The following is a 15,171-nucleotide window of genomic DNA, read 5'->3' as shown; positions in this document are numbered from 1 at the left end:
CCTCGGGGGCCGCGCTACATGCCCGCGGTACGGACGCACCGCGTGATACGCCACCGGCGTAGGATATCTCGTTTCGTCGTCAGAGTCGCTCCCGATCCGAGCTTACACTTTTGGTATATATACTTTTGTCACATACATTTATTCATATGCTTATTTGGGTATGGCGGGGCCCCGTCCGTCTTCCGGTTCTCGTTATGTATGTTAGAGGCACGTAGACATGTTAGGTTATGGTTGTCCGTGCGGTGTATGTATATGTGATATATTACGGAGGTTTCCCCGCCATCGGATCAATTAACTATATATGTGTATGTGGATATGTTGTGTTGGCTCGTATGGTCTTTGTTGGTATTTTCTGCGTGCAAGCTAATTTTGGTTAGTAAGAAAAACAAAGGAAACTCTGCCCAAATTTTTCTAGATACTGGAGCTACTACTTTTGGGTTTCTGGTACGTACGGGTGCCCGGATCGGGCGCTAGTCACGGCCTACGGGGCTGGGTCGTGACATTTTTGCCCCTCAAATTGCTGGTCTTTAATATTTGCGCTTCGCCTAAAAACCCTTGGATTTTGAGTTCGAACACCCGCTCAGTCCAAAATTAAAAAAGAATTTGCAAGACAGAGTTTGGATTCGCAAGGTAAAGTTTGCCACCAAACTCTACCTTGCGAATCCAAACTTTATCTTTTCTTTTTTTAATTTTGGACTGAGCAGGTGCTCGAACCCAGAACCTCAAGGTATTTTCATTCACTTTTTGAAGCGAAGGACAAAAATTAAAGACCAATGCCTTTGAAGGGAAATCCGTGCAAAAAAATTAATTTGCAGGATTGCCCTTCACTGGGGGTGGTCTTTAATTTTTGCCCTTCAAGGCAGAATCATGCAAATTCCGCGGCCTTATAGGCAGAATTTGTAAATTTCTGCCTTAAGGCAGAATTCTGCACATGCAAATTCTGCCTTGCAATTTTTTTTTTTTTTTTTTTTTACTGAGCTAACGTTCGAATCCACAATCTCGGGATATTAAGCGAAAGGCAAAACTTAAAGACCACCAATTTGAAGGGCAAAAATGAAAGACCACCCCAAATGAAGGGCAATCAGTGCAAAAAATAGATTTTTCACCCCATCAGTCCGAAAATGAATTTTGGACCTAACCCAACCATAAAAGCTAGCTTAAAGGGAGAAGGATTGCCCAAGGAGCTCTGAGTTTTCATCCATCACCAATGTGGTATATTATTTTGAGGAACTTATGTTCTAAAACGGAAAATATACAATTGTGTGATTTTATAAATATTTTATTAAGTACTACTATAAAATAAAATTTTAATTATAAATAATATGACACTATTTAGAAATACTTGTTGCCACCCTACATAAAAGTTGCCACCGCTATCGCTGTTTGAGAGAAAACAAACGAAAGAAAAGATTCACTTCACTTCATTGACAAGAGTAGTACAACTCATAAATTTAGCTCTCAAAGTTTCCTGTAAGTACCTTAAATTCATATTAATTACATGCAAAATGTAGCTTAAAAATTTTACATTCTTGAATCTTGATGTTGGTGTATTGAGTTTCTGTATAAAGATTGCATTTTTACAGCTTAGGTTATTGAATTTTCAGGTAATAATTGTGCATTTCATTTGTCAGTAGTTTTCTGTTTTGGGGGTTTACTTCTTTAATACATATAGCTGGTTTAGGTTGATGGCCATTTTAAAATAGTGAATAATGTAGAGATTATTCATCTAGCTCACCTTAACTTGTTCACATGTATATATATATATGTGTGTGTGTGTGTGTGTGTGTGTGTATTGTTTTTAGGGTTGGATGCAGCATTTGCATGCAAATTTAGCTTAAAGTTTTACATTCTTGATGTTGGCGTGTCGAATTACTGTATAAAGATTGCATTTTTGCAGCTTAGGTTATTGAATTTTCAGGTAATAATTGTGCATTTCATTTGTCAGTAGTTTTCTGTTTTTGGGGTTTACTTCTTTAATACATATAGCTGGTTTAGGTTGATGGCCAGTTTAAAATAGTGAATAATGTAGAGATTATTTATCTTTATATATATATGTGTGTGTGTGTGTATTGTTTTTAGGGTTCATTTTATACTTGAAGGTTTGAAGTATCTGATAAGAAGTTGGATGCAGCATTTGCATGCAAATTTAGCTTAAAAATTTCATTCCTTTGTTAATCATTCTTGGTGTTGTTATGTTTGATGTATCTGATAAGATGCTGGATGCATCATTTGCACGCAAATTTAGATTGAAGTTTTCGTTCCTTTGTTGATCATTCTTGGCGTTGTTTTGTTGGATTTTGATAGACAGATTGGATCTTTTTTGCAGCTTAGGGTTTTTTGAAACTTTCAGGTAATAATTATCGATTTCGTTTCTCAATTGGCTTTTTGGGGTTAAATCCTTTAATGCACATAGCTAGTCTAGGTTGACGGCCAGTTTGAAATAGTGAATAATAAGAATTATTCATCTAGCTGACCTTAACTAGTTTCGGGATTGAGGTGCATTGTATATATAATTGTATTTACGGTTCGTGTATGCTTCAAGTTTTGAGGTATCTGATAAGATGTTGGCTAGATCATTTGCATGTAAATTTAGAGACATATTGATTTCTGGTTTTTCTCGTTTAGCTTCATTGATTCTTCCCAATTGCTATGAATCTTTTCTGTTTTATTCATCCGTGCTCCGAGTTCAAGGGTTTTGTTTTGACCTATTAGAGTTGAACTTTAATTATGGGAGCGGGGGACACAGTCACTGAATTGGCTGAGGTATCTGCCAACAAGAATGTAGCAGTGGAAGATAAGAGTGAAGAAGTCAAAGGAGTGAAAGAGAAGCAAGATACGAAGATTGAGGCAATGGAAGAGGAAACATCTGAAAAACCAGTTAAAGAGGAAAAAGAAGGCCCTAAAGATGAAATTGAGAAAGGATCAAAGGAGAGTGATAAATCCGAGAGTGGTGCTCAGAGGAAAGACAGGAAGAGGAAAAGGCAAGTGGAAGACAAGAAGGAACTGGAGCCTAAAACACCTCTGGCTTCAACTATTGAGCGCCCTGCACGCCAACGCAAATCTGTTCAAAGGCTGGTTGCATCTATTGAAGGAGAACTCACTAAGGAAATCCATATTGAAAAGGTCTGTGATAGCAGTACTAACTTTGTTGTTGTTATCCCCTTTTATGAGTTGGGTCCGGACTGCAAATTTATGATTGTTTATGAAATTAAATTTATGATCCATCTTGTTTGCAGGGTCGTGGAACTGCACTGAAAGATATTCCAAATGGTATATTACTTACTAGCTCACTGATTATAGCATGTGTTCTTTGAAACGAGAAGCATATAACCCATATGAGCTGCTTCGCCCAGTTTCTATTATTTTATGGGATGGAGCTTCACTTGCATCATAAAAAATGAATTATAGTGAAAAATGAGGAATACCATTTATAGTTTGCTATGACTATAATTATGACTAAATACAATTGGTATAGCAAGTATCTTACTCGTGCTATGTGTTGTAAGTTTGGCTCCGTGAGATGTTTGCTTTTGTTGGGGGTAAAGCTTTCATTTCCCATCAAATAGAGGAGGAAAAAGGGAAGATGAGTCAAATAGTAGTTCAATCTGTTAAAATGTGACAAAAGATAGACTACTACCTATATTGCTTTTATCTTGTTCTCGTTCAAGTTGTATGGAGGTTCATCTATAACCAACTCGGATCTAAATGAATCCTGATCTGACTCGTGACTTTTTATTATAATACCTTCTTTCTGCATGTCTACGCTGTTCAGCTATAGGTGTTTGATCTAATCTCGGCTTTATTACTCCTCTCACTCAGTTATCTTTTCCTTTGCATCAGTTTCATTTGTTTGCTCGTGTATGAGAATGTGGTAATTGGAGGGTCCTAGTCCCCGAGACTTTGCTACCTAAGTTCTTTGGTGTATCTAGCGTTGATTTTGCTATTCTGCCAGTTTCGTGTTTCTATTGTTTTTCCTATGATGTGTTGAAGCAAAAAATTATGTATCAGTGGCATACAAATTATCCAAAAGGAATACCGATGACACACTCAAGTTGCTACACACAATTATTTTTGGACGACGGGGAAAGGTGACATTTTGATTTATAGCTCTTCACTCTCTTTCTGTTGATACTTTGTGTTTATAGTTCTTGTCCTTTGCAGGCAGCTCAATTCAAGAGTAATATTTCACGGTTTTCTGGCTTTGTGTGGCATGAAAATGAGGTAATCAATGAGTCTGGTGTTATAGAAAGTTATTAAGAGAGATAACTATTTCTTTTTTTGTTTGTGCCAGGAGTGCGTATAGCTGGTTGGGATAGGGAAGACTTGAATATAAAGTCTCTCATTACTTGCCCATGCGAGGCTGTTTATATATCTTGTTCATTGTCTCCTTGTTGGGCTCTTAATTTGATTTGAGTAATTTTCGTTCAATTGTTCCGGAAATATGCTTGAGGTTAGTGTCTTAGAGACTTAGACTACTCATCATTTTTGCAGGAAAAGCAAAAGATGAAAGTAAAAGAAAAGCTTGACAAGTGCATAAAAGAGAAGCTGTTGGAATTATGTGATATACTAGATGTACCTGTTGCCCAGGCTACATCAAGAAAGGTGCGTTCACTTAGTACCACTGCATGTTAAGCTTTGTATGTCGTTAGTTATTTCTTCTTACTTCTGTGTGTTTGTAACTTTTCTTATGAGGGTATACCAATGGCAGGTTAAACATTTCTTCTTCTTCTCGAGAATTTTGGCTCGGAACATTGTTTAGTCAATATTTTTCCTTTTTAAATTTGACATAGTCCTAAACTTGTCACTTAAGTCCATATAAAACAGTTCTTAACAGAAGCTGCTGCTAAGCATTTGTGTGCAATCTTCCTTCAAGATTCTTAGCTAATTCTGTGTTTTTATCAGGAAGACTTAGTACCACAGTTGATGGATTTTTTGGAAGCTCCTTATTCTACGACTTCCGAGTTGCTTGCTGAAGAGGATCAGGTTGGTTGCACAAACTTTTTGTTGCAATGAAGTATCTGTGACTTCTTCCAGTTGTTGCATAGCACGCTTATTCATCCCTGGTGCATTGAACAGTTGAGTAAAGGAAAGAAGCGTAGTCTTTCGTCAATAATTGGTAGTTTGGAAGGTTCAACTAAGGTATCACCCTTTCTCATTAACATTTGAGCTTGACTTAATTGCATGGCATCAGCGAGTGAATGATTATAGCCTTCGACTAGTGAAATTGTTGTAACCTGTTTGGCCATACTAAATTTTGTGACACAATCTGCTTCTAGTCTCACTTGCTATCACCTTCCATTTAGTGTACTTAGGTTTACACCCTTGATATTTGAGACGTTAAATCACGTTATCTGGCGTACTGGTATTGAAGTTGTCAGTTTGTGAACGTAATTCTGCTGATTGAAGTGGCTTTCTCTCTGAAGCTCTACTGAGCTCTGATCAGGGGACGAGAGTGCAAAATCTTTTAGCTTTCTGGTAAGACAAAAAAGGTTATCAAACAAAAGGCTTAATTTTTTCATGCCAGGATACATGCTATACGTGTCTGGCATGCTATTGTGAACCCTTAAATGGTGTATTATAACTTTTGCATTTGAGGTTGGTTCTTCCTTCCAAATTTTAAACAGAAACCAGAAAAGTCTAGAAGAAAAGGGGATTCTCGTCCAACCATGTGTTTGTGCTTATGGGGACTTCTCCTATCATGATCTCTCTGTCTGGTATGTTCTGCAGAGTAGCAAGACTGAGACTGCATCTAAAAAGGCTGAGAAGAAGAAGAAGAAGAAGAAAATACATGAACCAAAAGATGAATTGGAGAAAGCTGACCAGGAGGAGGGACCTGAAATGATAAAGGCTAATGGTGTTCATGAGAGATCGAATGATGAGTTGTCGAATCAAGCTGGAAGTGAGGAAAAAGGCGGTGAATCTGAAGAAGAATCCAAGAAGGACAAGAAGAAGCATAAGCAAAGTTCAAATAAGGAACGTGCTGGAAAAGTTAAAACCAAGAAAACTCCAGTTTCTAAGAGACCAAGTTCTCCACCCATAAAAACACCTTCAAAATCATCAAAAGGCTCAAAGCATAATGATGATAATGATGCAAATCCAGAAGTGTATTCAGAGAAGAACACTGCTGAAGTTGTTAAGGGAAATTCATCTACCTCGAAGAAGCCTAGTTCAAAAGACAATACTGGTGAGAAGCATTGTTTACCCCCATTTGTGTGTACTCCAAAAAAATCTTGTCAAGATGATCAAAGATTTGTATATGGGTATCTTCATAAATTTCTCCGTCATGTGTGTTGTGTATCCATCTGAAATTGCTTTCTTTGTTTATGTATTTATTTTCTTGCTTAAAATCCTTTCATTATTAGCTTATCTGATTGTGCAGGGAAAAAAGTTCTGAATGGAAAGGGCCATAAGAAAGCAGATAAACTGAGGCCAAGTGATGATGAACTGAGAAGTGCAATTTGTGAAGTTCTAAAAGAAGTTGACTTTAACACGGTGAGGAATAAACTTTTATTAAGTTATGGAGTCCCTAAGTTATATAATATTATCGCCTCTATGTCTCCCTTCTTTTTAGGAGATCCCGATTCTCAACTTCCCTGTTATGTGTTCCATGCTAATTTAAAAAGGAGTTGTTTTTTCCCATCTGCACGCAAGTTGGCTAGAGCACCACCATTATCCAGAGCAAAAGAAGAAAAAAAGCGGAAAAGGAAAAGGAATTATCTTCATTGGACCATTTCCAGATTTTGCTCTTGCGTCTGCGCATTTTGATGATCATAGTTCCATAATGGAAATTGATATTTTGAAATTTACTTTCTCATATGGCTGACTTCGGTTTTGTTTATGCTGCAGGCCACCTTTTCTGACATTGTGAACATACTTGGTAAGTGTCCTGTAAAAAAGGTTTTTCTATTCTTTAGTTATACAACCTTCATAGTCCGATAAAAAATGGTGATCTTGTTGATTAGTGGAAAGTTGATAACGCATCCAATACGAGGCCATAGTAATACAATTTCGGAATCCAACTGATGAGTTTTGTCTTTTTCAGCCAAGCGGTATGATACAGATCTTACACCTAGAAAGTCATCTGTGAAGAATATGATCCAGGATGAGCTTACTAGGTTAGTCGACGAGGCTGATGAAGAGGACGAGGAAGAAAACACTGAAGAGGATGGAAAACAGCCTTCTGTCCGAGGTGTAGAGGCTTGAAAGGTAGCCTATATTGTCTACCTTGAGATCCGTCTCTTTCGTCATCGGTTGACATCTGAATTGTGTTCCGTAACGAGTTTGGCCGGGTGTAATTTATTGATAGTGTTCGACTTTGTGGTTAACCCACTGGTTAGTAAGTCATAGAACTAGAAATGTCAGGTTTTAGTGCAGGATTGCAGCTTACTGTGTAAACAACATTTGAAGTTTTTTTTTTTTTTCCTTGGAGGCACTGATCTTTTCACGCACTGGAAATGCAAGTGTTGTCATTAACACTTATCTGAGACTACCTTAGGTCCATTTTTATCGGTGTTAGATTTCACTGCCTGTGAACTATTACGCCTCAGTCCCAAACAAGTTGGGATCGACTATATGAATCCTCTAGTGGAATTTGTAAGCCAATGAGCCATTTGATTCTTTTCAATATACAAGTGATTTAGATTTACCAATTTGAGATATGAGCATTCCTTCATCTGCAGAAAGGAATGTATGTAACTGCTCGTCTCTGGATTAATTTTCTTAAATTATATGTTAATCTTATTCTTAAATGAAGAAGTGGGGATTTATATAGCCAATCTCAACTTGTTTGGGACTAAGGCATAGTTGTTGTTATATGTGGTTGTGTGATATGACTATAAAAGTAAGTCACTAATAACAAAATGAGAAATTTAAATTAAAATAATTTTTAAATATATAAAGTTGCTAGTGTGTTTTGTGTAAAAAAAAAAAAAAAAAAAAACGAGTGTTGTCAATGTACCAAGTAGGAGCATAGAAAGGTTTACGTGTCCGAAACTATTTCTTCCATCTTAATTCATGTAACGATATTTGATTAGACACAAAATTTAAAGGAAAAAAATTTAGAATTTGATATTTATTTAATTCATGTCTAAATAAAAATTTTAGTATTAATAATATAGGAATAAGTTTTCTACTAGTCCTAGCTAAACTAGATTTTGCACTGCTATAAATATGAATACTAATACCTATTTTCATATAGTGGAGAAGTAGTCTAGAGTAAACGAGAATTATAGTGATTATTCAATGATTTATGAGTTCATAAATAAAATATTTTCCTTCAATTTTCTTTTTTAAAAAAAAATAATAAGTCACATATTTCTATAATTGGGGATAATTTCAATAATATACAATCCAACATAAAATATTACATCCATGTAGCCATATTTTTTATTTACATCCACATAGCCAACTTTTTTTTTTGGATGAGGTTTATACACATGATATACAACATTATACACTTACTGTAGACAATGTATAAACCTGTAAAAAATGTATAATAATGTATAAAGGGCCCATTATTAGAAATATAGCCATTTCGAGTAAATATTTTCTCCAAATAGACATAGAGTGTTATTTTCTATAATATGGGGCCCTATTATTTACCCAAAAAATAATAATTCATCTTATTAGGGGTAACTAAACTCATAAATTATCATATTTTTTTGCGGAGTACCCTTCAAATGCACTTGTTTTTAATTTTTGTCCCTCAAATTGCTGGTCTTTAATTTTGTCCTTCGCCTAAAACTCTTAGGTTCCGGGTTCGCACTCCTCCTCCTTCTTCTAATTTCTTCATCACTTTCCCCCTTATGGGGATACGATCGCCTGAAAACCCTTTTTTTTTTATTCCTCACTGCGGTCGTTCTTTTTGCTAGCAGTTTCCCTATGCCACTGAGTGGCTAGACTTCCCTGTTCCATCATCTCCTATACCGGTTCATATACCTTCCAAGGATAATGTTAAGGTTCGAACCCCCGCTCAGTCAAAATTTTTTAAATAAAATCGCCACGTAGAACTTGGATTCTCCACTTGTTGAACAGGGTTCTATGGTCGGTCTGTGACCCCTGGATGCCGAAGGTGTCCTTGGGGTGATCTCGTAGTTCGTACGGAGTGGAGATGATGGGGTCGGTCATGGATTTTTCTTCCTTTTCTTTTGCTGCATTTCCCTGAATTTTGCCTTCAAACCTAACTTTGGCCTGAATAGACCTAAGTTTACTATAAAACTCTGCCTTGCAATTATTTTTTTTGATTGAACCGAAATTCGAATCTCAAACCTCATGGTATAAGACGAAGGTTAAAAATTAAAGACCACCAATTTGAGGACCAAAAATTAAAGACCACCCAAAATAAGGACATTCTTGCGAATTGCCCATAAATTATCAATCTCTCCATTCACTTGGGCGGCATATAGATCACAACCCGACCCGTTTTGCTCGATCCATGTTTTAAAACCGGGAACTAAAGTCCATAGGCATAGCCCTAATTTCAATTTCTCAATTCTAAAGAGAAGCGATTATCTCATAAAGAATCGGTCATAAAAGGTAATAATACTTTAATTTATTCTCCATATCATATTGCTAATATTTTTGTTTTCTTAATTAATTGCTCTTGAATAACATTTAGTGTACTAATTTAGAAAGCATTAGGTAGATTTTAGTGTTGTGGTTATTGATAAGAAAGAATTCAGTTTCATCATTCTTTAGATAGCCATTATAAGAAGGGAACTAAAAAGGGTTTTTTTTTTTTTTTTTTTGAATTTAGCTTTGCTTTATTAAAGTTGGGTGATAATCTGCATTTGTTTACTTAGGTGTTTGGCCATGAAAACCAAATATTTTTCACTTTTTTGGAATTTTGGAGTTGGAGTTGAAGATAGAGTTTACTGTGTTTGGTTATAGTTTTTGCAAAGAATATTTGGTTGTGTTTGAATGTACTGAAAGTGAAAGTAGGGTTTTAGGTGTTTTCCAAATTCCAAATACAACTTGATTGTTTTTGGAATTTTCATGGCGAAACGCTGATTCTCAAATAAAGTGAAGAAAAAAATTTCGGAAAAAAGTGAAAAATTAGGTAGATTTAGTAGGCGTTTGGCCATAGAAATCAAATATTTTTCACTTTATTTGGAATTTCTGAAGTTGGATTTGCAAAGAATATTGGTTGTAGTTTTTGCAAAGAATATTTGGTTGTTTGAATGTACTGAAAGCGAAAAAAAGTGAAAACAGGGTTATGTGTTTACTAAATTCCAAATACAACTTCAGGTTGTATTTGGAATTTTCATGGCCAAACGCTCTTCAAATAAATTGAAAAAAATTCCGGAAAAAAGTGAAAAATTAGGTAGATTTAGTGTGGTGGTTATTGATAAGAAAGAATTCTGTTTCATCATTCTTGAGATCTAGAGAACTGTTCAAGATAGCCATTATAAGGGGGGAACTAAAAAGGTTTTTCTTTTTGAAGTTAGCTTGCTTTAATAAAGTTGGGTGACAATCTGCATTTTTTACTTAAAAGGGAAAAGGGTCAAATATACCCCTCTACTTTGTTTTATTAGTTAACTTTACCCTCCGTTATCGAAAGTGAACAAAAATACCCCAGCCATCTATAAACTTCACACTTATACCCCTATTTGGATGAAAACCCCCAAATCCTCTTAAATTACCCGATTTCAAAAAAATTACCCACTTCCTTTGTTTGACCCGCACCGACCCGCCTATGATCATCTTCATCAAGCTTCTTTCATGGAGAAAAAAAAACAGAAAGAAGCAAAAACACACACCCAAATGATAAACCCCAGAATCCATTTCACCTTTAAAACTCTTAGCTTGATAAACCCCAAAATCCATTTGAAAAATTGTGGTACCCAAAAATCAAATGTGGGACTTGTGATTTAGGAATAACCATGAGATAAGCCTAAACTTTATAGAAGTCCTTAAAACTGGAAAGATCAATTGGCTTAAACCTTGTAACTCTGGCATTCTACAGTTGTTTGCTTGTATCTAAATAAAAGTGTTTACTCATACTTATGTTTTATTTAATGGCAATCAAGAAGAACTTCAGCCGCTTGTGAATATCTTTTGTAAATTTTTATCAACAAGAATCTGGATATTCGCTCAGCTGCCTGTGAAATTGGCTTTTAGGAATCATATGCTTACTGGAATTTATGAAATAAATACTCGTTGAAACTAAATGTATGAAGCTCGTTGATCAGTACTAGTTCAATTCCTAGAAGAATGGTGCGCATTGAATTTGTGTTTTGCTGATCTTATAAATTGTGCTCCATAAATCAAATGTGTAGTTGTGGGAGTTGTAGAAGTCATTAAAACTGGAAACGTCGATTGCCCATGTTGTAAACTCTGGCATTATACAACCATAAAGAAATTAATCTCATTCCTTGACTAATCTCATTGTACAACTAATCAAATGTGTTTTTGCTTCTTTCCATTTTTCTCCGTAAAGAAGCTTGATGAAGATGATGATGATAGGCGGGTCGGGTCGGGTCAATAAAGGAAGTGGGTAATTTTTTTGAAATCGGGTAATTTAAGAGGATTTGGGGGTTTCCATCCAAATAGGGGTATAAGTGTGAAGTTTATAGACGGCAGGGGTATTTTTGTTCACTTTCGCTAACGGAGGGTAAAGTTAACTAATAAAACAAAGTAGAGGGGTATATTTGACCCTTTTCCCTACTTAAAATTGGTGAAAATTTGATGGGAGAACCTTGAATATTTAGTTATTTGAACTATGGAACGCATTCACCATTAGTAATTATTCAAAATGTTTACCAGCACATAGTAGTTATTTTGGCTACCGGCGGTTGCCGATTCTCATCCTCTCTTCTTTCTTTTCTTTATCAAACAGGCAGCAGCAACCGGCGACGTCGATTCCCATTGTCTCCTTTTATCAAGTTCAATCAACAACATGGATGATTATCAGGAAATGGAAAGGTTTGGGATGGAGAATGATTATGAAGATGGACAGTGGATCAATGGTGAATTTTACTATGGAAAGCGCAAAGAAAAAAACAAAGTTCAAACAAAGGATGATGTACTTTATGGTGTTTTTGCTTCTGGTGATAGTGATTCCGACTATGAAGGATCATCGTCCAAAAAGCGGAAAAAAGGTGGCCTTTCCTCGAAGGCTGACCTAACCAAACCTGTTAGTTTCGTCTCAACTGGAACTGTTATGCCTAACGAGGAAATTGATCAGAATTCCAAAGAGGAAAACGACGAAAAGCTAATCGAAGAAGAGAGCAATAAAGGTTCGGGATTAGGGTTTGGTACTAATAGTAGTTCTATTGATAGTAATGCTGATGAAATTGAAAGCTTTTTGCCTAGTGCTTTTGGCAGGAAGATAAAAGAAGGTGCACTAAAACGCGAGAAGGAAAGGGAAAAGGAAAAGGAAAAGGAGAAGTCTAAGAAATCTTCTGAATTAGGGCGAAGGGAACCTGGTGGTGATAATGTTGGTGGATTTGAGAAGTATACTAAGGGAATTGGGATGAAGTTGCTTGAGAAAATGGGTTATAAGGGAGGTGGATTGGGTAAAAATCAGCAAGGAATTACGGCTCCGATCGAGGCAAAGCTAAGGCCGAAAAATATGGGAATGGGGTTCAATGATTATAAGGAGACTACTAGTGCCCCAGCTCTTAAAGAATTGGATGAAAAAAAGACTGTTGCTCGTCCTGCTCAACCCATGGAAAGCCGGAAGCTATGGTCAAAGCAAGCTAAAAAAGTGAAGAAGGTTTACATTACAGCTGAAGAGTTGTTAGCCAAAAAGCAAGAGCAGGGTTTGGAAGAAGTTGTTCATCAGAAGGTGTTTGATATGAGGGGTCCACAGGTTCGAGTCTTGACGAATTTGGAGAACTTGAATGCTGAAGAAAAAGCAAGGGAAAATGATGTTCCAATGCCTGAACTTCAGCATAATATCAGGTTGATTGTTGATTTAGCAGAACTCGACATACAAAAAATTGATAGTGATTTGAGAAATGAGAGGGAGACAGTTGTTGCTTTGCAGAAGGAGAAAGAGAAGCTAAAAGCTGAGGCAGCTCGCCAAAAAAGGCAGTTTGATAATATGGAAGAGATTGCTGGCATATTGGACCGGATAGGGGAAGAGAGCACGTCGGGTATCCTAACCCTAGACTCCCTTGCGAAAGCATTTTCTGACTTGCAGGAGCAATATGGTGAGGAATACAAACTCTGCAACTTGTCGAGCATAGCGTGTGAATACGCTCTGCCTTTATTTATTCGAGTTTTTCAGGGATGGAATCCATTTCAAACTCCAACACATGGATTGGAGGTGGTTTCCCTGTGGAAGAATCTTTTGGAAGGGGGTAATGATGACATTTTTATTATCTCTGATGCTGCATCTCCTTATACTCAACTATTTATGGAAGTTGTATTCCCTGCTATTAGAATATCTGGCACTAATACTTGGCAGGCAAGGGATCCTGAACCAATGCTTCGTTTTTTGGACTCTTGGGAGAAGCTGTTGCCTTCTGCAGTCCTTCAGACAATACTGGAAAACATTGTTTTGCCCAAGTTATCAGCCGCTGTGGACTCGTGGGATCCACGTCGAGAAACAATTCCGATCCATTCATGGGTTCATCCATGGTTGCCCTTATTGGGTCAACGATTGGAAAGTTGCTACCACACTATACGTAACAGATTGGAAAGTGTACTGCATGCTTGGCACCCGAGTGATATGTCTGCATACTATATATTGTCTCCTTGGAAGACTGTGTTTGATGCAATTAACTGGGAAAAACTGATGGTTCGATTTATTGTTCCAAAGTTGTTGGCAGTGATGCATGAATTCCAAATAAATCCAGCAAATCAGAACCTTGATCAGTTCTATTGGGTTCGTACTTGGGCTACTGCTATTCCCATCCATCACATGCTTCCAATACTGGATATATTCTTCAACAAGTGGCAAGAAGTTTTGTACCACTGGTTATGTTCAAACCCGAACTTTGAAGAAGTGACAAAATGGTATTTGGGTTGGAAGGAACTTATTCCACCCGAACTTCTGGCAAATGAACACGTTCGCTATCGACTTAATCTTGCTCTAGACATGATGAACAAGGCTGTTGAAGGCTTGGAGGTGGTTCAGCCTGGTTTGAGGGAGAACATAAGTTACCTTAGGGTTCTTGAACAAAGGCAGTTTGAGACTCAGAAAAAAGCAGCAGCACAAGCTCAATCCCGTCCTTCGGATGGTACGGGTGGTGGGGTTGACATGAGCATGAAAGAAATTATTGAAGTTCATGCTCAAGAGAATGGTTTGCTGTTCAAGCCTAAGCCCGGCAGGATGCAAGATGGTCATCAGATATATGGTTTTGGTAACATTAGTATTATTATAGATTCTCTCAATCAGAAGGTATTTGCACAAGTTGAGGACAGGTGGACTTTAGTGTCTCTTGAGCAGCTGTTGGACCTGCATAATCGATCTGGGTTAAAGCGCCGATAAATGTTTTAAGTTCTTGAATCTTATGTATGAAACAACTCCATAGGCTTAACGGATATGTCTGCTCTGGATCTCTCATTCTGCTGTCATGAGCTGATACATTCCCCCCCCCCCCTTTCCCCCCCTTCCCCCCTTAGTGGCATTTTATCTGCTCCTTTAGAGACAATTTTTAACTTGTAAGTTTTTATCATCCTACATTTGCATCTGGCAGAATCACTTAGAAATGAGGGAGTGAGTCAATCTTTCTAGCTCAGATAGCAGTCCTTCAAAAATTTTACATAGATTTTGTATTGTAATTGTTTGTGATTTTCTTTATACAGGAGTACTATGTTCAATAAACTATCTAATGATATAAATTTTTAATCCGTAATTAGGTTTTCTTATCAGCACTTACTGTTCAGCCGTTTCATGACTGTTTCGTAGATTTGTTATGACTGGCCTTCAAAATTTATGAGACTAATCTGTTTTGTTCTGTGGAGGCATTCAGAGGTTGCTTCAAGGCCGGTTGATTTACAAACAATGATGAATGCACGCAAAGGAGTTGCCTTTAAGTTTATCTGACGCACACCAGAGAACTAGGATACTTATCTGTCAACAGTCGATGCATGGACTGATGATTGAGGGCTTGTACTGGTCAAAAGGAAAACAAAAAGAGAGAAACTAGAAATGCATTCTAATATCCTCAGAGGCTGTCAAGACATATTCCCTTCTTAGACTAGGACATTTGCTCCTTAGAG

General features: G+C 37.0%; 2 protein-coding genes across 6 annotated transcripts; both read left to right on the top strand.

Annotated features, from left to right (window-relative positions):
- Positions 1 to 1,353: 1,353 nt before the first annotated feature.
- On the top strand, positions 1,354 to 7,649 carry LOC132053170 (DEK domain-containing chromatin-associated protein 4-like). 5 transcript variants are annotated; one of them, XM_059445064.1, is made up of 13 exons: positions 1,354 to 1,470; positions 2,327 to 2,368; positions 2,686 to 3,123; positions 3,237 to 3,270; positions 4,009 to 4,088; positions 4,162 to 4,221; positions 4,492 to 4,602; positions 4,903 to 4,983; positions 5,077 to 5,139; positions 5,728 to 6,184; positions 6,380 to 6,492; positions 6,847 to 6,877; positions 7,043 to 7,649. In XM_059445064.1, the coding sequence occupies exons 3-13, from the start codon at positions 2,728 to 2,730 to the stop codon at positions 7,201 to 7,203; spliced, it is 1,587 nt and encodes a 528-aa protein (XP_059301047.1). In that variant the 5' UTR covers positions 1,354 to 1,470; positions 2,327 to 2,368; positions 2,686 to 2,727; the 3' UTR covers positions 7,204 to 7,649. The 5 variants fall into 5 exon arrangements, with proteins under 5 accessions (XP_059301047.1, XP_059301045.1, XP_059301046.1 ...); XM_059445062.1 differs by having other exon boundaries at positions 2,309 to 2,368; XM_059445063.1 differs by having other exon boundaries at positions 2,305 to 2,368.
- Positions 7,650 to 9,362: 1,713 nt separating this feature from the next.
- On the top strand, positions 9,363 to 14,804 carry LOC132053169 (septin and tuftelin-interacting protein 1 homolog 1-like). The gene is made up of 2 exons (XM_059445061.1): positions 9,363 to 9,534; positions 11,837 to 14,804. The coding sequence occupies exon 2, from the start codon at positions 11,897 to 11,899 to the stop codon at positions 14,435 to 14,437; it is 2,541 nt and encodes an 846-aa protein (XP_059301044.1). The 5' UTR covers positions 9,363 to 9,534; positions 11,837 to 11,896; the 3' UTR covers positions 14,438 to 14,804.
- Positions 14,805 to 15,171: the final 367 nt, after the last annotated feature.

Source organism: Lycium ferocissimum, chromosome 4 (genome assembly GCF_029784015.1).
Source record: "Lycium ferocissimum isolate CSIRO_LF1 chromosome 4, AGI_CSIRO_Lferr_CH_V1, whole genome shotgun sequence".
Taxonomy (NCBI): domain Eukaryota; kingdom Viridiplantae; phylum Streptophyta; class Magnoliopsida; order Solanales; family Solanaceae; genus Lycium; species Lycium ferocissimum.
The sequence above is the reverse complement of the archived record's forward strand: the minus strand, read 5'-3'. Positions and strand labels throughout refer to the sequence as shown.